This window comes from Filicampus tigris, chromosome 3 (assembly GCF_054856515.1).
Source record: "Filicampus tigris isolate MCC_2025a chromosome 3, RoL_Ftig_1.0, whole genome shotgun sequence".
NCBI lineage: Eukaryota > Metazoa > Chordata > Actinopteri > Syngnathiformes > Syngnathidae > Filicampus > Filicampus tigris.
The window spans coordinates 6899269-6921654 of record NC_141219.1 but is presented as its reverse complement, the minus strand read 5'-3'; the positions used below and the strand labels follow the sequence as shown (position 1 = coordinate 6921654).

Sequence of the window (22386 nt, the reverse complement as noted above, 5' to 3'; positions counted from 1 at the left end):
AGAGCTAAAAAAAAAAAAAAAAAAAAAAACAGTCATGTAAACTCACTGCATCCATCCTCATCACTGTGGTCCCCACAGTCGTTGTCTCCGTCGCACTGCCACTGAGCCGGTATGCAGGTGCACTCGCCAAAAGCACTGACCGCACACGTGAAGTGGTTCCTCCCACAAGAACACTCAGCACTGCCCTCAACTCCTACACACAAAGGGGGAAAAAAAAGGAGATAAACATCCTTGGAAAAGAATGCAAGAAGAATTTACTAACTAAGAAGTAGAATTATTGGTTTATTATTATTATTATTATTCATCTCAGAAAAATTGGGAAATAAAAATGTGTTTCAGAGCTTACTGAAAATACATTGCATGATTAATGCATAGAAAACAAAAAACACAGGGATTAAGTTAATACGCATGGCCATGATTTGATGTGTGATGGAATATCCATGTGTAACACAGCTTCAGGTAGTTTGTGTCCCGAGAAAGATATAATCCTGCGCATGTCTGCCAGTTTGAACAAGCACTGTCATGTCAACTCGGATTCCCTTTGTGATAACATCTTTCTAAAGAAGCACACCAGTTGATTTATTCACATTTTCCCCATTTCAGTTATTTTGTACAAGAAAATACACAAGTGCAAATGTATTCTAAGGAGATTTTTTTTTTTTTTACAACTTGGGGGAAGGACACAAAGTTTTGTTTAGCCAAAATGTTATTTTAACAGAAGCTATTGTACAGTAAGTAGCCTCAGGCCCAACCATTAGGTTTGAAGAAATAAGTGATCTCCATGAGTACCATAATACACATGTATCCAGGGAAAGGAACAAATTAAGCTCTTGTTTACTTAAGGCAAGTCAACCCAAACATATATTTTTCAAGAATATGTTCTATGCAAACCTACTAGTTGAAACAAGGCCTTCTGATTAATATTGCGTTTGTGGAATAAGAGTTAATCCACTCGGTTTTAGCCATCTCTGGGGGCGGCCATTTTGTCACTTCTGTCGACTGAAAATGACATCACAGTTGCTCAGGGCTCAGGTAACGACCAATCACAGCTCACCTGTCTCCTGAAACTGAGCCATGATTGGTTGTTATCTCAGCCCTCGGGGCATCTGTGATGTCATTTTCAGTGGACAGAAATGACAAAATGGCCGCCCCCTGAGATGGCTAAAAAGGGGTGCATTTTGGCTGCTTAACTCATATTCCACAAACGCAATAATAATCACAATGCCGTGTTTCAACTAGTGGGCCGACTGGGAAGATATTCTTGAAAAAAATGATGTTTGGGTTGATTTCTCACTTTAAAACCACATTAATGACCACCTTTTTTGATGAAACGAACCTTCCGCAACAAACTCAGTGGAATACTTCGGAGTTCATGGATGGTTTTGGATAGTGCGATCGTGTGTGTTGGCGTGTGCGCGTGTGTGTGTGCGTGTGGTTTCTGGCCCCTTCACAAAGGCATCAGTCAACCCAGGAGGGCCTGGCAGAGGGAGCTCAGTAACCTTCAGATCCCTCCCACTGCACTAAATTAATGGCCTCTTTCTTTTTTAGTCGCCCGTTCTTTCTTCTCATTCCTTTCTCTTCACCATCCCTTCATCACACTTCCCCTAAAGCTGTCCCCTCTTATTTCCAGCCCTTCCCCACCTTCTCTCTCCCCCCCGACCCTTATTTCCAGACCTCTGTCTGTTAAGATGATGGAGAAAAAAGGAACACCCTAATTCCAGAGTTTCCTAGTTCATCATTTCTCGGTGTTGAATAACCCAAAGTCATTCTTGCATTGTTTACCCCTTTTCGATGGGTCACAATAACACACATTTTATATAACACCTAAAACAGCTAATTATATAGAAGCGTATTGTAAGTGTGTTGTAACATCGTGTTTTACTTTTGACAAAAGTAACATAGCTCCCTGGAAATTAATTGCTAACGGCTTTGTTCTATTTTAAACTAAAACGTGGCACATTCTGTGACTCAGTCATCCGTTCAAAATTATATCCAAAATAAAACATATTTTTATAAATTCAGACCAACAAATTATTAGTTTAAGGAGCACATTTGGAAGGGTTTCAGAACCAGCATGCAGCTGCCAGGCATGGCAATGTGGTGCTTTGAAGACTACCAGCATGACTAACCTCCGATGCAGCCCACAGATAGCAAATCACATGCCGGCCTGTTTTGAAGAGACGCTGAGCTATAAGTGTGTGAATAATCGCTCATTCGCCAACAGTCCCCGAATGAGACTTTTGCTATGAGTGTCAGAATTAATGCTCAAAACAATGACAAAGAGTTCGACAAGAATTGTATTTATATCACTAACTAAAGACCCATAGAGCTAACATTGATGTCATCCTGCCAATCAAGTAGGCAAAAACTAAGGAGCTATTTAAAGAAGTTCTTCCCAGAACATTTTTTTCCCCCTCCTTCACCTCATAATTACCCACCCACCTTGATTAAAATCTGCCTTGGAGCTTCACAAGCTAGACAAGTGGCAGAACACACTGTACGAAGTCTTCTTCTTTCCATCCAATAACAAATCTTGCGAACTGAATTGTTGAACTTGGTCGTCAAGCAACGGCATGGCAAGCTTCGGCTAAACTCTCCCCTCACCTGCTGCTGCCAGAAGCTGCTCCGTGTGTTTTAAAAGGGAGCTGTCGGAGAAGAAAAAGAAAACAAAGGCCACCAAGGATCCACCACTGCTTCAACCACAAACTGTCTAAGCAGCCCTGCTGTGGAACAGCACAGGTGGTCCAACGTCCCAAGTAAACACAAACGATCCCGCAAAATCACCCAAACACCACACCTCTACGGACCCACGTGAAGTTTCTGTTCCTTCAAATCCAGCTCTACTAAGCGCGGGGAGCCCCGAGGTGGCTGCGGAACGCAAGCCGTAGAACTCACATAATTTGCAGTTGTTATAATTGACATGCGCGAGGAATGGAGACGAGACCAGTGGGGCCAAAACACACAATAGTAACCCGGGATGGAGAGCAGGTGGCCCACATGCTTTGAGCTACGTCAAAAGACTGCAAGTTCATTAGCCGTCGACCGCCCAGGAGACTACCTGGAGGGTCGGAATGACGTTTTCCTTTGAGTGTCGCGCTTTGAAAACTGATAAGCAAGAAATAGAGGAGGGGTTTACTGAGACATCTGACATCGTCACGGCGCGAGATGGGAATGCAGAGCGAATGTGCAATGCCTTTTGTCCGTACTGTTTGTCACCTTTCCGCTGCCGAAGACCAGCGGTAGGCTAATGGCGTAGCTGCAGCAGACCCAACTGTGTCCCGGCAACTGTTGAGCCCGAACCGTCCTTATGGCGGCTGCATTCAGGTACACCCCCACGTAGACCAACAGCGTTGCGCCATCGCAACGGATCCAAGCGGTGTCCCACCTCACCGTCAGCCAACAGTGTTGATGCTTTGTTACTTTGCAAAGCCGCTGACACGGCAGTACGTGATAAGGACCCATAGGGAACCTCGAAACAAACCATACTAAACACCATGATTTACTAAGAGAAGAGAGAAGACGGTAAACCCTGTTTGGTAGTATTATATAGAGCGGAAAAATGTGGAATGGAAATAGAAGCGCTGCTCAGGGACAACAGATTCAAGCCAAAGCATTTCTTTGCAGCAATGGAACTAATTAATCACTATTCTTAAATCTTAAACTACAATGCTGTGGAGTTTTTTTTTTTTCCATTCAAATGCAATACATCAATTTCTTGAATGTCACTTAGCTCATTCACTGCCATGGACTCATTTATTTGTCTTTTCACAGCCCAGCCATTCAATCCCAGGAATTTATCTATATTTTATTTCACTTTTTTTTAAACGTTAGGGTAAAAGAGGGGCTGAAAATGTCTGGCAGTGACTGAGTGAAGGGGCTACAAAGACATCTAGCTCATTTTGCCCATGATGCCATCTACAGTAGTAACTAAATGATTTAAGATTTCACCGAATTAAACCTACAAAAAAAAAAAAAAAAAAAGTAGCACAAATGTTCCGAGAAACAACGAAAGTCTGTTTAAACCGAACTCCTAACATGAGCAGCTCTATAATCAATTACAGCTAGCTGCCAACTTTGTGCTTGGCCCTGCTCAAATCTGGGTTAAATCTGATTACCACAACAAATACTTCATGCGATAAAAACACAAAGGTCTAAGGTAGACTGACAGATCCAGGTGAGTTGTAAAGTTCATGATTGTAACTTTATGGGAAACCGCCCGGACACAATTCCTTTTATACCGTACATAACTGGACCAACAGCTTAAAAAATATATCAATTACATTCAACTCAAATAACTGAACATTCCATTTCCCAGGGTCTTTGTTCCTATTTTAACTCCTTACTACACTATGACAACATATGGGTACTTTTAAGTTTCTCCAACCCACAAAGAACACATTCACTACATTCCCTGTGGTTCTGTGGGCTTTGCCACGCTGACATGACTACACGATGCCAAACAGGCCAGTTCCTCTGCTCCATTGGCTCATCTGCACCTACTAATTTGCCCATCATAGGCGGGCTGCATCAGCGCAGCCAGCCAGTACCCACAGCACCGGCAAGCTGAGCCTTGCTGGGTGAATTGTGCGAAAGACACGCAGAGGTTTCGCAATTCAAAAAACACTCCAAAAGAGCTGGGTTTGGGACTTGGGAATGTGCATAAAATGAGTGGCAAACAAACTTCTGAGTTGAAGCCAAATGTTCAAAGCATAACTAAAATCTTTTTGGACAGGCTCATCGTCACAAGCTCATCCCTCTGGCGTGCCCACTCGCATACAACGTGGGTTTCTTTTCACACCTGCTCATCTCAGGCTTTCATTGAAACTCTTATCACACACTGGCATTCAATCATTTTCATATAACTCAGCAAGACGGTGTGTTGTTTTTTTTTTTTTTTGTTTTTTTTTTCGGACTGCTGTTGGCCGACCTTTAATGCCAAACAATCTCCAGCCTAACTTAAATGCAGGGACGCACTGCCGCGTTAGTCATGCGCAGTGATTCATTCAAGCACATAAACAGAAAGTACGCAAACATATACTGAGCAAAGCTAGAGACAATTAAGTGCAACTGAGAAGCATGTGGGAGGATACCTCCTTTCTTCCCTTGAAATAAAGTAGAACGTCATAATTAGAGCCTCACTGATATATTGTCCTGCTGCTGAAGACCTCGTAGTTAAAATAAGGAAACTAATTCAGCGAACTGAATGCAAATGAAAGCACGCACAGACATGCATGCGGATGCACACGCACGTACACACACACGCGCGATCCATAACTGGCCAGCCGTCTCTGAATTCAGTTCAAACATAACACTGACTTGGCCAGGGATGAGTGGACGGCTGCCGGTCATTCTGGCTGGCACTTTGTTGAGGAGGGGAGAGCCAGACAGAATGAGAGCAATATGGAAAAGAAAAAGAAAGAACATTACAAACAATTCTAACACACAATGAACGGGGATGGTTGTCAGGATCTCAAAAGGACCAGGATAGTTGTGCTGGTTAATCCCAGGCACTTGAAGCAAAACAATATAAGAATATGAATATATAACAAATAAACAATAGGGGTTTTTTTTTTATATATATATATAAAATCAAGAGTTTTTCTTTCATAAATTCACATTGTGTATAACAGCAAACTGTATTTTCTTGTCTAGAAGCAAAGCTAAATTAATTTTTCAAATCTACTGTAATATAATTTGGGCACATTTTTTGTGCAGACCTCAAAAGTCAAAATTAAAAACTCAAGAGTATTCTGAAAACAAACAAATAAAATTACTGATATTATAAATGCTTTACACTACTTGTATATTAGTATGTTTTTAACCTTATAGGCCACTCTTTCTGGCTGATGTATGGCATAGCGGACCGTAATTCAATTCTGGGTTCTGTTGTTTAGCGAGTAGATTTTCTCTCCGTAGTCCAGACACTTATTATTTTGCCTGCTATTTTGTTTTTCAAAGTTGTATGTTCTCCGCTTTAACGCGGTTCCAGCCAGACTTCTGAGTGGACTCCATCACACCAGGCACATAATTCCGCTGTTAAATGCATTAGCCGTGTCAGTCTTAGGTTAGCTTAGCAATTAGCATGTCTTCTCAGTCTTTCCTCATCATCCTTTCATGAGAATGAAACGTGTCAGATGTGTGGCGTTTTTGCCGCCATGGAGGTGATGATTACCGACTCAGGAGCGAGTCCGTAATGTGTCTAGCGATACTAGTAGCGAACAAAGCTCGATGCTAGCTAACTGATCGAAGCGTAAGTAGCAACAAGCTTGCCTAAACCGCCTACGCTCCATGCGTAAGTGACATAAGCATGTTGCGGCAAGAATATTATGCATGCACCCAGCCCATTGAAGCTTTTTGGGACACTCTCCACGGTTGCTACAAAATCTATGATTCTTTTGCAATTTAATGTGTTCCGTTTTGCTATTCAATGTGCTTTGATGAGGCTCAAAATGCAAATTTTAACCCACAAACTGAGATGTGACTGCGATAGGATGGGTACTTCTGCCGTTCGCACTGCATAAGTGCTCGCTAGTTTTGGTCACAGGACCTTAAAGAACAGAGAGCCGGCCTGTCATACTACATTTTCTTTTCCACTACTGTCAGCCTTTTGTCATGACTCAGGCCTTTGTACACAGTACTTATGTGGCTTTGGGACTCAATGTGTGTGCATTAACGTGTGTGTGTGTGTGTGTGCATTTACTGCGCGTTCAGGAAAGTTATACAGTATTAACATCAAAAGAGAGAACACATGAAAGATATCACAAGCAGAACTGTGAATGACTTGATGACCTTGATGGGGCGCTGCAATAGCGACAAACATGCTTGAGGGACAACGCAGGGTAATGAAGATGCACATGCTGCTGTTGAATTCTTTCGAAAACTTCAATACCACATTAGTCACAAACACTAAAATGGGCAGATAAAGAACTGCGGGTCTGGTGGTCATAACCGTGAACAGGAAAGCCTCATGTGGTGTTTTTATGAGGTGTGGGTGAGAAACCAAGCGCTCTGCATGGAGCCAGTAAGGAGGGGAGTAGACGGTAAAGAGTGAGAAAGAGAGAGAAAATTCTGTCTATTTGTTCAAGGCCTGCTGAGGCAGCACCGTGACTGTCATACCGGTCAGATAAATGGCTAGCTGCTGGAAGAGAATGACAGATTTGACACGGTTGAGTGTCGAAATGTAATAAAAATGGCAAAGACTGAAATGTGTTTAAAACGATAAGGTATGGAGGTCATTATCAGTTTCGAACCATGATGTATTTTCCCCAATCAGATGTAAGCCATTTTGAACAGAAATTGAAGCAATGTTTAGCAGTAGCTAGGGCTAGGAGATTAATAGTTTGAAACAACACAGTTTTTTGGAAGGGAGTCACTTAATTTTTTTGTCTAACTGTTGGGGCTCGGTTAGTCGGCTGACATACACACCGTTTACACTGTTTCGTCAGTCACGTGCAATTGGTTCGAGTTTGCAGCATCAGGCAATGAACAACAGATCCGCTGAAAAGTATGTTTAAAAGAAACGGAAAGCAAGGAGCACGGCAGGAAAAACTTCGGCTAGGAAACGGACAACATGATTTTTGGCATTGTTTTCCATTGATAATAAGGGGCTGATTGGAAGGCAATCACAGAGTCGATCACACTAAAGGTTGTGAAAGACATTCACGTATACGTTGCAGGTTTCATTTCTCCACACACCGATCCAGTTCAATGGTGGTAGCAGCTCTTGTTATAAACTGTCTACAGTCTGTACTGTAATTTATCCAAAAGCAGTACACACTTAGTGTTTAGTCCCGTCAATTCATGACTACGTTTGTATCCAGTCAAAATTACGGATTCTGAAACATTCGGGATAACCTGTTTACATGTGTGAGCGGACAGAGCTACTCCCTGTATACATAGTAGTTATGGGGCGTAGCAAAAAATAATTAAGAGCACTGCTATTGAGCTCCGGACATTGAAATCATGCATCTCACAATGCACTGCATTAAAGGTAAACTTGTTGCTAATTTGAGGAAATGCCACACTTGACAATGGTAGACAACTGTTGTGCACCAGGGTGTGAGCAAGGAGGGACAAAAGTAGGGACGAGCATAATACAGGCTGCCAAAAGAAGAACCAAGCCGTAGTACATGGACAGCAGCCACAAAAAGGGCCAAGAACAAGACGGAGAAGTGGAGTCCTACTCATAGTGGTGGTTATCGCATGTGTAGCGATCGCTTTATATCAGGTGAGTCAATTACTGAATCAGTTAATCATGTAGATTAGGGTGATACGATCTTGGAAAAACATGGAAAAACATATGGCTGTTGACTATAGCAATATCGATATCAATATTATTGCCAGATTTAACATGTACCTAAAAGAAGTAGCATTTTCATCATCTAATGAAAAAAGTACTTTTTTTTTCACAATAAGCAAGCTCAATGCGTTCTTAGCTAATTAACTGTAATTCCCCTAGATAATGTCCAACTATTGGGTGGCTTTGCGCATTTAAGTTTGTATCCCATTGGTCAATTTTAGAAAGAAAGAAAATTATTGCATGTCTTTGCGATAAAAAATTGTGATATGGAGATAATGGACTTTGCGATATCGAGATAATGGTCTTTGCGATATGAATATCGCAAAGACCATTATCTCCATATCGCAATTTTGTTCGATATATTGTGCAGCCCTAATGACGATGTAACTTCACTGTATAGTTATTTACTATCAAATGACGGTGAAACGCGTGATCCTGATGTCTCCAGTGACAGGGAAGCAGTTAGCGAGCGCGCCAGCTCCGCCCACTTCCCCTCCGGTTCGGCAGAGAGTCCGACGCGCCCCGCCATCCACCCTGCCGCCTCGTTGGCATCTCCTCCTTGCCCGCCCACGGCGACAGAGGCGGAATGCCCCACGAGCCTGCGGTGGGCCTTCCCTGAGCGCCATGTTTCTTGCACCCCCCCCCCGAGCTTGTGGGGAGCACTGCGGGCGGCCAGGCCACCGCTGCCCACCCGCGGTGTTCCTCGTCCGCCACCCAACCCACCCCTGGATCAGAGCCTACCTAGTTGATCCTCAACTCAACTCAGATGCAGTAGTTGTAGAAAAATAATACTTAATATTTGTTATTTTCAAACTGGGTACATCACCAAAGTATAGCATGCGTGTGTGTGTGTGTGTGTGTGTGTGTCCATTGCGTATGCGTGTGTGTATGTGTGCAAGGCCCGGCAGTGCAAACACAGCAGTGCTCTGCACTTTGCCTCTGGCTGTGAACTCCATACTTGGTGGGTAATGTGCTGAGAGAGCACTTGGTGTCCAAGCTCACCCTAATCCGCAGATTGTCCAACAGATGACACCCCCACAGACACACACACACACACACACACACACACACAAACCCAAAAGATATCCACAAACACACCTACTTTACCCCCAAACCGGGGCCTCTCTCAAGCACACAAGTGTCAGAATTTCAATGTGCCCAGAACATCAGTAGCCAGGTTTACTGTCTGTATTCCGATTAGAAAGGATCCGAATGACCAATCGGAATAAAAAGCCCGAATTCACAGCGCCGATATATTGCTTTTGCCAAACCGAACGAGCGTCATGTCAACGTAAAAGTTCAAATCGGAATGGCCAGGGTGCGTCCAGTCCGCGCATACTCTGTCTTGACGTAAACACATAGTGACGTTGTAGTATATGCACTTTAATATGACAGCCTATTACCAGAGCTTGTCTGCGACACATGAACTGTTTTAAAGAACTGGTAATTTGTTTTTAATCAAGGTGCTGCTTTAATAAAAGTGATAAAACAAAATCGCGAATACTGCGCTAAATAGATGAATGACCGCCATCTTGATGATAACGTGATGTTGACGTCAATCTCCGGGTGTCACGCGGCTGTAACGTGGCCGATCTGATTAAGAATGCCTTTCTTTTTTTTCCTAGGTGACGTAAGAGTGAAAAGGCAATTCAACAGCCAAATCGTTTGGTTGCATACTATACTCTCTACATGACTGGATGTCGCTCCTTTTTATTTCCCATATTTTCTTTCCTGTCCATAAATACTCTCTCAAACAAAAATCTAACAAACGAAAGACTACTGTAGCCATTGATGAATAAACCTTAAACTCTATAGGAAAAGACTAGCAACTCAACAGTCTGACATGAATGAAGCCATTTGGTTTTCCACTTCCAGTAAACCTTTTATACTGTCGTACAATTCCAACACGTAATTGAAATCAACCACAACTAAACGGCACTTCTTTTTTAGTGTTAGTCAGAATGTGTTTCGTGAACAGTAAAAGGTTTGCATGTAATTTAGTTTAAACTGATCCTGAAAAAGTTCTTCTAACAGTTTAACTACATGGGTTTCAAACATCAGAAATACCCAATAAACCCACCACTAAGAGACCTGAAAGCACATCTTTTACTGAGGAAGCGACCAAATGTACAAGTAGTAGATTTCCCGAGCTCAAGCATAGCCGAACCCATAGGAATGTCAACATCACTATACTTAAACCGGTGGCCAGGTAAAAAAAAATAAAATAAAATCAGAGTTCAGATGGAATTTGAAACCTCTGTGAATGTGACAAGTTGCTGTTTCCAGCAACGCTTGCCCACAATGGACACTGTCTGCTAATTCATGGTTTTTATTATTTGTGTGTCTGTAAGTAATGTTGGCTAGCTCAGACTCAGACCAGAGAGTCAGACTCTAAGTGCTACATGAGTCACTTGTCTGTGCCAAAATATACGCCACCCCCTCTGCTCCTTGGAATTCATCAATTTCTAACTCTGTGACTGCATGATGAAAGACTAAAGTCAATCTGGAGAAGAAATCATCTCGACTTAGTCGATAAAATGAAGCAGGGACAGAAAACCAGACTTGAACAGTTTTCTTCACTTCCAGAGGTTTTCAGCTCTGATTTCTTTTGAACAGTTTTGATTCAAACATTTCGCTTAAAATTCACATCCCGAGCACAAATGATTGCAATGATCGGAACTTGCATTGACATTGGAAGTCTATTTATCACCGGTTGTTCTCAAATCCTAAAAAGACACCGCTTTGCCACGAACGGGCCCGATCGCATGCCTAAATTGAACGGTGACAACGCTACATGGGTTGCTACATGGTAGCCTCTTCCAATCCTTTGAGATCTATTTCAATAGTTGTCTTTCCTGCAGACTCCAAAGCAAGGATGGATTTTGCACATGAGCAATTTTCTTCATTAAAAGACCTCGGAGCAGCTGCAAAAGCCAGATAAGTATTACTGTCTCCTTTTGGTCCATGCCTGTAAATGTGAACTCACTATGAGGGTATAAATGTAATAAGAAGAGATTATTCCATGTGGGCAAGCGGTAACTCGCTTTATGGGCTTTGCCCGGATGAGAAGAGTAGGAACCGAGGTTCCAGCTCTGCAATCAATATTCAGTTAGAAAATGACATAGCGTCAGGGGATTCACTTGGCAGCTTGAACCTCTACTGTGTTGGCACACATTTACGGCGTGATGTTAAACTGTCGAGTAATGGGGCGAAGACTAAACTATTAGATTGGAGCTGAGGTTGCCAACGTCAGTATAGGGAGCCCACTGTTTTCCACATTAGTCTGGCATTTGGTCCCAACAATTATTTGAACTTCAAGGAGGTTTCAAAATGGCATATAGTACAAAAATAGGTACCCGAGTCATCAACGATCATCGCAAGTTTAAGAAACAACCAAGTCTCGGCAGGACCAAAAAAATTGAGGAGCATTCCAACAGAAATGGGTGTCGACGGTTTGCAGGGCGTCGGGGGGGTGGAGAGACGTTAAATTGGTGACTTGGAAGGCAACGTTTTTTCCAGGATTGAAACGGACAACCTGTGGTTGGGGTTGAATTCTTTCCCTTTCTGCCTCCTTTCAGAATAAGAGGGGAAAACGGCAAACACAGACCCCTTCATTCAGAGTAATTTATCCCTATGGCCAAGCCTTGTTTGCCGGCTGCAATAGCCCCCTTCCGGGGCTGCCCAGCAGGATGCCTGCAAGTGGCGTGTGAAACTCTCCTGTCTCGTTCAGCTCAAAAGAGAAGGATGAACAATACTCCACGCCGGGCGCTGGCCCCGAACAATCCCTCTCTCTGCTTTGCTCTCGGACTCACTTTCTCCATCACCAAAAGCGACCATGAGGTATTCCTTCAAAATCCACATTCCTTCATCTGTTCAATACCACACAATCATACCGGTTCATTTCTCCTTGAACATCCCCCCACTCCTTCCTGTCAACATTTCCTGTTTTCCTCCTTAATATGTTTGTGCTTAAACTAAAAGCACAAACCTCAACTAGAAGGAAAACACAAGCTATTCATATTGTTCTGATCTGGTTTGTCAGGACCCAATCATGTGACCCTTATTTTACCCAAAACATCAAAAACCGCAGTCTGACCCTCCGTCAAGTATGACAAAAAAAACCCACCAATCTTCCATTTTTCACAAAGCCCTGTTGGATCTGCACCATCTATAGGGATTTGGACCAAGCTGATAAAAACAGATGAATCGCATATTTGTAAGGGATGTAATAACAATTGAGTTTGATTTATCGAAACCCGTAAAAGATCGCCACAACACATAAACCACAACAATGACAAGAAATATCGCTTTGTGTCTTTATGAAAAACTTCCATGCATGATGTTGGCGCTTCAGCAGAACATTGCGGCAAACCTCCAATTTGCCCAATCTTAGAAAAGTAATTAACTCATTCAATGCCATTGACGGATTTACTTGTCTTTTCACAGTCCGGCCATTCAATCCCAGGAATTGATCTTTTCTTCAAATTTTTTCAAACATTAGGGTAAAAGAAATTCTGAAAATGTCTGTCGGTGAATGAGTTAAAAACCTGATCAATCAGGGACTAAAACTGTTCTTGTACTTATCTGTAGATGACTAGAGTCAGGGTATATGAAGCATTTCCCCACAAAACGAGCCGCTGGGACAATCTGCACAGCTCGTGTGGAAGCTGATTTTACTCCCAGCACACAACCATTCACCAGCGTCTCCTACAGAGCTATTGAGCATTCACTAGGCACCTCCACATCCCGACAAGCTCAACAAAAAGCATTTTAAAGCAACACCCCCCACAGTTCCCACACTATTTCACCTGTCAAATGCTTACAAAACACCCAAGGAGGGCCAAATGCTACTCGGGGGCGCCACAGCACACCTCTTGCCAGCCTCTGCCCCACTAAAAAACATTATTCCTCTTGAAGAAAGAATACACTATCAATCTTTCCCACCTACTATCTTGAGACTGTTTTGAGCCGCAAGGGCCATAAAAGACCTTACACCCAAACAAACTCCACCTCGAACGAGCAAGAAAATGACAGAAGAAGACATCTATTCCGCTTAGAATCAGTCTCCCAGAACAAGGGAATGAGTCATCTCAGAAAGATGCTCGGGAAATCAATACAAACCAATTGTATGTTTGAGGAAGGAGATGAAGAAAAAGCAAAGAAAAGGGCAGAGCAGGAAATCCATTGGTGTCGAAAATTAGGAGGCACCTGCAGAGCTCCAACTTTGTCTGACTGATTGATCATTTCACCATTGATGTCAATTTGCCAATGGCGCCTCGGAGTTGAGCCGACATTTCTCAGGACAATTACCGACTCCAGCTTTTCTCAAGTTATAAAGAAAAATTTTAAAAAACTCTCTTTAAAGGAGTGATGTACTGAAGAAAGAAAACAAACACAAAATGGGTTTTGTAGGCTGAAGTAAGGAGTACGAATGTCATATTCTAGATCAGGTTCAAGGCCTGGTTGTCAAAATTAGTCCGTTTTAATAAGGAACTACTCGAAGCCCTCGTTTGCCGGGCAGGATGAGGCCTCCTGTAGGTAATTTCTCGCAACAAAAATAACACGCATCGCAAGGTAAAAATGTCAACCATTACAAACCACATAAAAGATTAGCTCTGAGCGTTTTTTCTTTTTAAATTGCGGCATGCTCCATAGATTTATAGGATATTATTTCATTTTAAGAGGCCATGTAACTCCCACTACTTCCGTGTTCCACTGAGTGTAGGATGGAAAGGCACAACATCACCAGGCCTAATAATAAGTCCTCACCAGATAGTTTTGTTGCTATGGTGCGCCACAATCTGTTATTTGCCATAGCCCAAAAAAAATCAAACATTAATGCAAGTCAACACCAAACAAGCAACACAAACTGGGATTTATGTTGTTTGGAAACTGCTCATATTGATATAGAAAACTGTTACTATAGACGATACACTTTACTGCCCTAATGACTTCCGGTGCACAACAACTTACTCTGTCGGGTTAACTTTGACAGTCCCTGTCATCGCATAGCACTCATAACTAAGGATGCAACTAACAATTATTTTTAATGAATCGCTTAATTTGTCATTTATTTTGATGACTAATCAATGAATTGGATTTTAGAAGTGGTGAAAACGAACAAATACATGTTTCAGTTAGTGGTTTGGTCTGTAACATGTAAGAAAACAGGCCAAAATGTTGATCATTGTTTTCCAAAGTAAAAGCAGATGTTTGAAAATGTGTTATTTTGATCGAAACAACGATAATCATGAGTACAGAAACCTGAGAGTATTTTCTGTTGAGAGGCTGAAATTCTGAGAAGTTGGATCATTTTAAATTAAACACGGTCTCGATCATTAATCAATTATCAGAAATTATCCTCAATTAAAATGATAATCGATTAGTTGATTAGTCGATTAATTGTTGCACCTCTACTCGTGAGATCACTCCAGTGTTATGATGACCATTAACTAATGACCAACTTTTTGTTATTCTAAAATGCTGCAACAATTAGAGTACAACATCCAATTATTTTGGCTGACTACTTCATCTTGATCACCGATTACACAAGAGTGTGTTTATTTTTTTTATAGCCATTATATTTGGGAATCAACGCCTTCCTGGGAAAACTCAAGTGGTTTTAATAAAAGCACTTTTTGCATGTGTTGTGTTTCAATAAACGATAATGTGCCCCAAGGCATTTCAGAATATAAAGTCATCAATATTTGATGACCCACACCCAAGATTAGTAAGTGACAGCTGCAGACTAAGAGCACCAATATAATTAAGTGAAGACATAGACAGGGAGAACAAATGAAAGGTTCAGATTGTGTCAAAAGGAACAATTGCCTCCATAACGGAGGTTTCGGTATGTTTTCACGTAGGGGGTTGATAAGAGCAGGGCTGATCGTTATCATATTGATGTGAACATTCATGATATTAATATCAAAATATCTTTTTTTTTTTTTTTTTAAAGTGATGTTGAGAGGACAACCAGCCTTAAAACAAATGTAATGACAGAGTAATATTTTACCATTGGGTGACGTTGCTATGCTCCTAACGCAAACATCTTAACTATCTGTTCTGCTCTGCCCTCTAATCTTGCGTTGCAAATGGCTACCTAGCCCATGACCTCTTTGTCCTTACTTTTTTGTTGACTCCGTTTGCACAACCAAACTGATGTGGTCTTTCCTTGGTACAACTGTTTCTAAGATCATCTGTCCGTGTTGATTAAAAACCATGAGCCCTCCAGGGCACTTCAACCCACAGACCATGAGGGCAGTGCTCATATGACCCAGACGCAAAAGAGAAGACAGTGGCGGTGCCGTCTGACGTTTGAGCGCAGGGCCTGCACTGGCTTGCCTGCTGGCTCGGATGCCTTTAGGCCTTTAAACGACTGTGAAAACACACAGTCGCAGAGAAACAACTTCTCTAACTCCACGCGAACATGGCAACACACCCATTTGACAATTATCTAGTGATGGCTGTTAATACTGGATGATGCACCATTTGAGACTGGCCTTCCTTAAAGTGAAGTCAACCCAAACATATTTTTCTCAAGATTATGTTCTATGCAAGCCCACTAGTTGAAACAAGACATTCTGATAAATATCGCGTTTCTGGAATAAGAGTTAATCCACCCGTTTTTAGCCATCTCTGGTGGCGGCCATTTTGTCACTTACGTCGTCTGAAAATGACATCACAATTACTCAGGGATCAGGTAACGACCAATCGCGGCTGACCTGTTTTCTGAAGCTGAGCCATGATTGGTCGTTATCTGAGCCCTGAGCATCTGTGATGTCATTTTCAGTCGACAGAAGTGACAAAATGGCCGTCCTCTGAGATGGCTAAAAAGGGGCGGATTTTGCTGCTTAACTCATATTTCACAAACAGATTATTAATCAGAATGCCGTGTTTCAACTAGTTGGCTTGCTGGGAACATATTCTTGAAAAAAATGTGTTTGAGTTGATTTGCAATTTAAGAGTTGCATGTCTAAAATACATTTAGAAAATTGTGTGGGTTCCACATATATGGTTCATTTTATGGATGGGCGAGTACCGATACCAAATATTGGGATTGGGCCGATACCGGCTTTATTTCAAGGTATCAGGTACTGGTGGAAGATGCAGATACCAGCCATACGGCACACATAAAGCAAAAAAAAAAAAAGACTGGCATAGATTAAGTCTTCCTTGCCAGTAATTGGTGCTACACAGCGGCCATTTGACATATCAGTGAATCATAATATGTATCAGAAGTGGAGAAAGATTTTTGTTCACAATTATCTGTCATTATGCTGATTGAAATTTTAGGCATCATAAGTTCTAGTGGGATCGATACTTGGTATCGGTGTGTACTCAAAAGTAAATACTGATATCTGTCCTGAAAAAAAGTGGCACTGAACAGCCGCAGTTAATTTAAAGATGAAACATTTCTAATCATTAAAATGTAAAGCTCAAAGAATCAATTGGAAGAAACGTGTTTAAAAATGTAATGACACATTTTTAGGGCAAAATGTAATTATTTATGTGGCAAGCACATTAACCTTCAACTTCAGGTGAATTTAATATGCTAAAAGCTTCATTGGTGTGTAAACCAGTGTTTCATTGTGAATTACCCAAGATGTCAGTGCTGACGCCAACAAAGCATAGGCCTTATAATATGTGCCTTGGGACACCCAAAACACCTGACATTTATAACCAACTTCAGAACGGCTTGGAGTTTATATTGTAAATCTTCAGCTTATTTTGAATTTGTGCTCCTACCTGTCCTACTTTTTGCGTGTTTGTGATGGACTGCCTGTCTCGGGTCTCCAAAAAAAACAAACAAAAGCAATGCTTTTGATTTGCTGAAGGGAAACGGGACAAGATTTAAGGGTAAAAGCATGTGTAACCACTCGCCTGCTGAATGGAGCTAGAAAATGGTGGTAATATAATATATGTATAGAGAAGAGGGGACAGAGGGGGCAGAACTAAATTGAGTTGCTCTATTTCATTTCTTTTCAGACATATTTCAGAGTTGGTAACTTCAAATCTAGCAGAGAGGTTTCTTCCGCATGATATCGGATTCAATGCTTTATTTTTTAACTGTTGTGCTGAGAACAGTTGAATTTTTTGTTTGTTATATTTTCAGGAGGCCTTCCAGTGCGGGAAGGAAGAGTAAGTGGCTAAGATTTCAAGTCGTTTAATGAAAAACCTGATGACCCACATCAGACTTGCTGGGGGAAGACAAACTGAAATGTCTCAACACCGCCTCTTTAGGCTGTCAACAAAGTGATGAATAACAAAGCTGTTTTTCTGCTAAGGGAAGAAGAAGAATTGCTGACCTCCAGACAGAAGGGCGGATTAAAATGTGTAATGATTAAAATAACTTTCAGTAAATCATTGACTACTTTTCATTTAGCTGAACAACCAACTGTGTGTGTAGTCCTGCACAGCATTAGTAGCAGAAGGTCTTTTCCAAGGGCTGGAGAAAATAATGTTTTTGAAACTAATAGGTGGAGGACTGAAATGATTTAACAATCATTTACAAAATATTAACACCCCCTGATGTCAGACAATTTTGTACTACATTTACCTCTGATTTAAGATGTGATAACATATTCCTTCATTTCCATTTTTTTGGATTTTCCCGGCATTGTATTACAGTAATCCCTCGCTACTTCGCGGTTCAAGTTTAGCGGCCTCAGTGCATCACGGGTTTTCAAAAAGTACTCATCAAAAACTAGAAATGGAAAAATACAGCCATATCGGCAGCCATATTGTGGCAAGATGTGTTGATGCAAAGAGATAGTTGACTGGGAGGCTTTGTACGGCTGGATTTATCCTGTGAACTGATTGGCTGCACATCATCGCCGCCTCACCGGGATTTCCCTTGTTGTGTCTCGCCAGTCTCGTCCATGCTAATAAACGAACGGCATTTTTGATGGTTCCAACCATTCAATTCACTAATCGTTGTCCCTCCAACAAATCCCTCAACGGGATTTCCCTTGTTGTGTCTCGCCAGTCTCATCCACGCTAATAAACGAACTGCATTTTTGATGGTTCCGGCGAAACTTCAGAGAAAACTGTACTGTAGCACTTATTTCTGTGTTTTCAGACTATGTTTAGGTTTAGCATATATTATGCCGTTAATCACCACTCGTTCTCCTTTCGTGCTAATGATACGTGTCAGAATTTATTTGCTTATTCGCTGCCATGGCAGTGATGATTAGTGACTTTTAGTGGAGCGACTACTGTTTAGCCGCCATGCTAGCAAGCTAACCACAGCCACTGCTGTGATGCCAGTTTTCACCAATAAAATATTACCGCGAGTGGTTGGTTGGTACAAGTCCACATCTCATATCAGAAAAGCCGCAGTACTTACAGACTCGCCGGCATACTCCAAGTTAATCTACCGCGCATCGTCCCGTTCTCACTGGAACATTTTTAATATACCATAAGAACGGAACACATGGCTAGTTCCCATCAGAAAAGGCGGCATCCCTGCATACGATCCTCATTAAACTTTGATGAGTGGGGGGGAAAAAAAAAAAAAAAAACCTCCAGGTGTTTGCCACTGAAATATGAATTTGATAAAAAACCCATCGATTAAACAAATCTGTGGGCTGTGGCCTGTGTCCATCTGCACACTTCAGTGCGGAGGCGAAAGCAATTAGCCACTTACTGCACTTGTGGTTATGTACACTCGCACGCAAGAATAAAAGTATATGCTCTCGCTCTCTCTTTCATAGTACCTCTTATTCACATAAAACACACATCTGCTTGATGGACACACACACACACATATATCTCTTTTCAATACCATTACAGGAGCGACCACATCCAACTTGCAATCTGAAAACCCCAATTTGTTTATTCCTGTGGGGATTATGGTGAGGAGGAGGGAATGAAATCTATCTAACAGAGTTGGGGGGGGCCCCCCTCTCAAAGCTCTTTAATTACTGCTCCTCCTCTTCCCCCAACACCCTCCCAACCAAACCGCCTCCCGGAACTCAAATGCAATGAACTTGAGCTAACGGCACAGCCTGTCTCAGAGTGTGTGCATGTGCGCGTGACAGAAAGATATAGGCAACGAGTAAGGAAGCAATAGATCACAAGCCAAACAGCCACCCCCCCCTGAGTGCAGCCTCTTCCTCCTTTTTCTACTCCTTTCAAAGCGTTCCAAACTCACGGGAGGCCAACATGCAGCAGTGAAGTCAGGCAAAACCAGCGGCTTCCGATCAGATCAACTGAGCGCAGCCGCGTCACCTGCAGCACACCTGTGCCGAGGCTGATAAGAAGTTATGTTGAACTTAAAGCGGAAATCAACCCAAACATATTTTTTCAAGAATATGTTCCCAGCAGGCCCACTAGTTGAAACACGGCATTCTGATTAATATTGCGTTTGTGGAATTACAGTTAATCCACACGTTTTTAGCCATCTCTGGGGGCGGCCATTTTGTCACTCCTGTCAACTGGAGACGACATCGCAGTTGCTCAGGGCTCAGGTAACGACCAATCACGGCTCAGCTTCAGAAAACAGGTCAGCCGTGATTGGTCGTTACCTAAGCTCTGAGTAGTTGTGATGTCATTTGCAGTCGACAGAAGTGACAAAATGGCCGCCCAACCAGAGATGGCTAAAAACGGGTGGATTAACTCTTAGTCCACAAACACAATATTTATCAGAATGCCTTGTTTCAACTAGCGGGCTTGCATAGAACATATTCTTGAAAAAAATATGTTTGGGTTGACTTCCCCTCTAAGTCGCATTTTGTCCAAATCCAAAATAAGCAGTGGATTCGTCGAGAAAGTGACCAATAATAAATTATTTACCCAATTGTCAGTGGGTTTCTTTTGCTTAGCTGTGTTGGGCAAATAAGTTGTTTCAGTTTTGTTGCTGTTGTTGAATTGCCGTTTTTTTACCAGGCTGTTTGTGTTTGTGGCCTTGTGAAGAAATGATGGCTGCCAGCATCATAACCATCTTGCACATAATAAGTTAGCTAGCTAATAGCAGTAGTTACAAAGAGGCTAGAATGTGTTTTCTTCAAAAGGTTTCTACAATGGAATGTAATCCAAAGGTTTCCCAAACACGATTTTGTTTGTTTTTACAGGATATAAAAATGACCAGCAAAAATGGTGAAAGTAACATGTCAAAGAAACAGTGGAGGAACAGTTTCTCTTTGGATTTGAAACCCCATTTTCTCTCCTTTACTTCTTTCCGCCACCTTGCTCCTCTGTCTTCATAAGAGAGACAAGGAGGGGGTAGAATGGACTCCTTTTCAAGACAAAATAGAGGAGGAAGAAAAACAGCGAGGGCAGTGAGTGTGAGTCGGAGTGATTGATTAGAGGCAAGAGGGGAAACATGGTGGCGTCTCACATGAAACACTGAAGCAGTTACAGATGACTCTATTCACAGTCATTAAAGAGCAGTTTCAAAAGGCGCTTGCTCCACAAATAGAAAAAGACTAAATCCTGCACTTAAAGACACTCTCTAAGAGAGTAAAACAAGTGTTCTGAGACATACAGAAAAGGCTCAATCTAGCCAAATGAACGCTTGCAAGCTCATTTGAAATACATACTGTTAGAATCAATTATATTTTGGAAATAATACTACCACACCAATAAAAATGTAATAAAATACAAGGAGATCCAAATCCATGCTTATATTTTCATCCATCCATCCATCATCCAAACCGCTTGTCCTCACAAGGGTCGTAGCTGGGATAGGCTACAGCATGACCACAGACAGTCTAGACTGTCTCAATCTTCGAAAAAAATAATAATCAAGCCATTTTACCACGGATAAATCCTTCCCGGATTGGCTTGAACAGGACGAATAGTCTGAGTCTGGATTTCTACGTTGCCCCATTCACAACCATCTAACTTAACTACTACTGTTGTTGTTGTTTACATTTTGCCAACAGAGTCTCCATTCTTATCTATTTCATTTGTGGGTCCATGTGGAATTATAAATGCTGTTGTGGTAGTAAGTACTGTTGTAAAACACAATATGCATACGGTTGGTTGGCAAGCGATCATTACCTTCAACGGAAAGTCAACTGAAACTTATTTTTTTCCAGGATATGTTATGCAGGCCCACTAGTCTAAACACGGCATTCTGATTAAGTCATTCACTGCCAGACATTTTGAGACCCTCTAACGTTTGAAAACGTTTTAAAAATATATAAATAAGTTCCTTTGATTGAATGGCTGGACTGTGAAAAGACAAGTAAATTCGTCAATGGCAGTGAATGAGTTAATATAGCGTTTGTGGAATATAAGAAATCCACATGTTTTTAGCTAGGTCAGGAGGCGGCCATTTTGTCACTTCTGTGGACTGAAGATGACATCAAAGTTGCTCAGGGCTCAAATCACAGCCAATCACGGCTCAGCTTCAGAAAACAGGTGAGCCGCGATGTGTTGTTACCTGAGCCCTGAGCAACTTCGATGTCATCTTCAGTCCACAGAAGTGACAAAATGGCCGCCCCCTGAGATGGCTAAAAGTGGGTGCATGTTGCTGCTTCACTTATATTCCACGAACGCAATATTAATCAGAATGCCGTATTTCAAATGGTGGGCCTGCGTAGAATTCAATCAAGTTCTGCCCCATCACTCGATGTGCGGCGGGCCAAGATGACCTCATATCCCCACTTACCACAGCCAGCCCAGGCGAAAGTCAACGTGTGTGCTTTTGATGATGAAGGAATTACAACAGGTGGACGGGTGGCTCCGGACACATGGACGCACATGTAATCATGATTATCTGAGGGTTTTGGATCATGTACAGTAGTGATGTGCCCCAGGGTGGTTGATCTTCCTGACATCATGCTGAACAACTGTTTCTGTTCTCTCCATGCGCATGAACATAAATAGCGGATTGGCTCTGCATGATCTTTATGCGCTATCCTTTAAATCATTGACGTCTGGAAAGCAAAAATGAAGACATTTACTACATAAAGATGTGTGCTATGTTAGCTTGGAAAACCAAAACGAAACTGCCAGAGGCCAACAAAGCCCAGCCTAAAGAAATGCAGGGTCAAAAATTGAGTATTTCTCATTTACGGCTACTATAGAACATGAAAATTAAGGGATGCATATTGCTAACACGACCAAATAGATGCTCC

General features: G+C 42.0%; 1 protein-coding gene across 2 annotated transcripts in view; it reads right to left on the bottom strand.

Annotated features, from left to right (window-relative positions):
• The window catches only part of lrp4 (low density lipoprotein receptor-related protein 4), a 92318-nt gene that overhangs the window by 51198 nt on the left and 18734 nt on the right, over positions 1-22386 (bottom strand). For both annotated transcript variants that reach the window (XM_086025780.1, XM_086025781.1), the window contains exon 2: positions 47-193. In XM_086025780.1, the coding sequence (XP_085881906.1) occupies positions 47-193 (147 nt within the window). The remainder of the gene's footprint in view (positions 1-46; positions 194-22386) is intronic.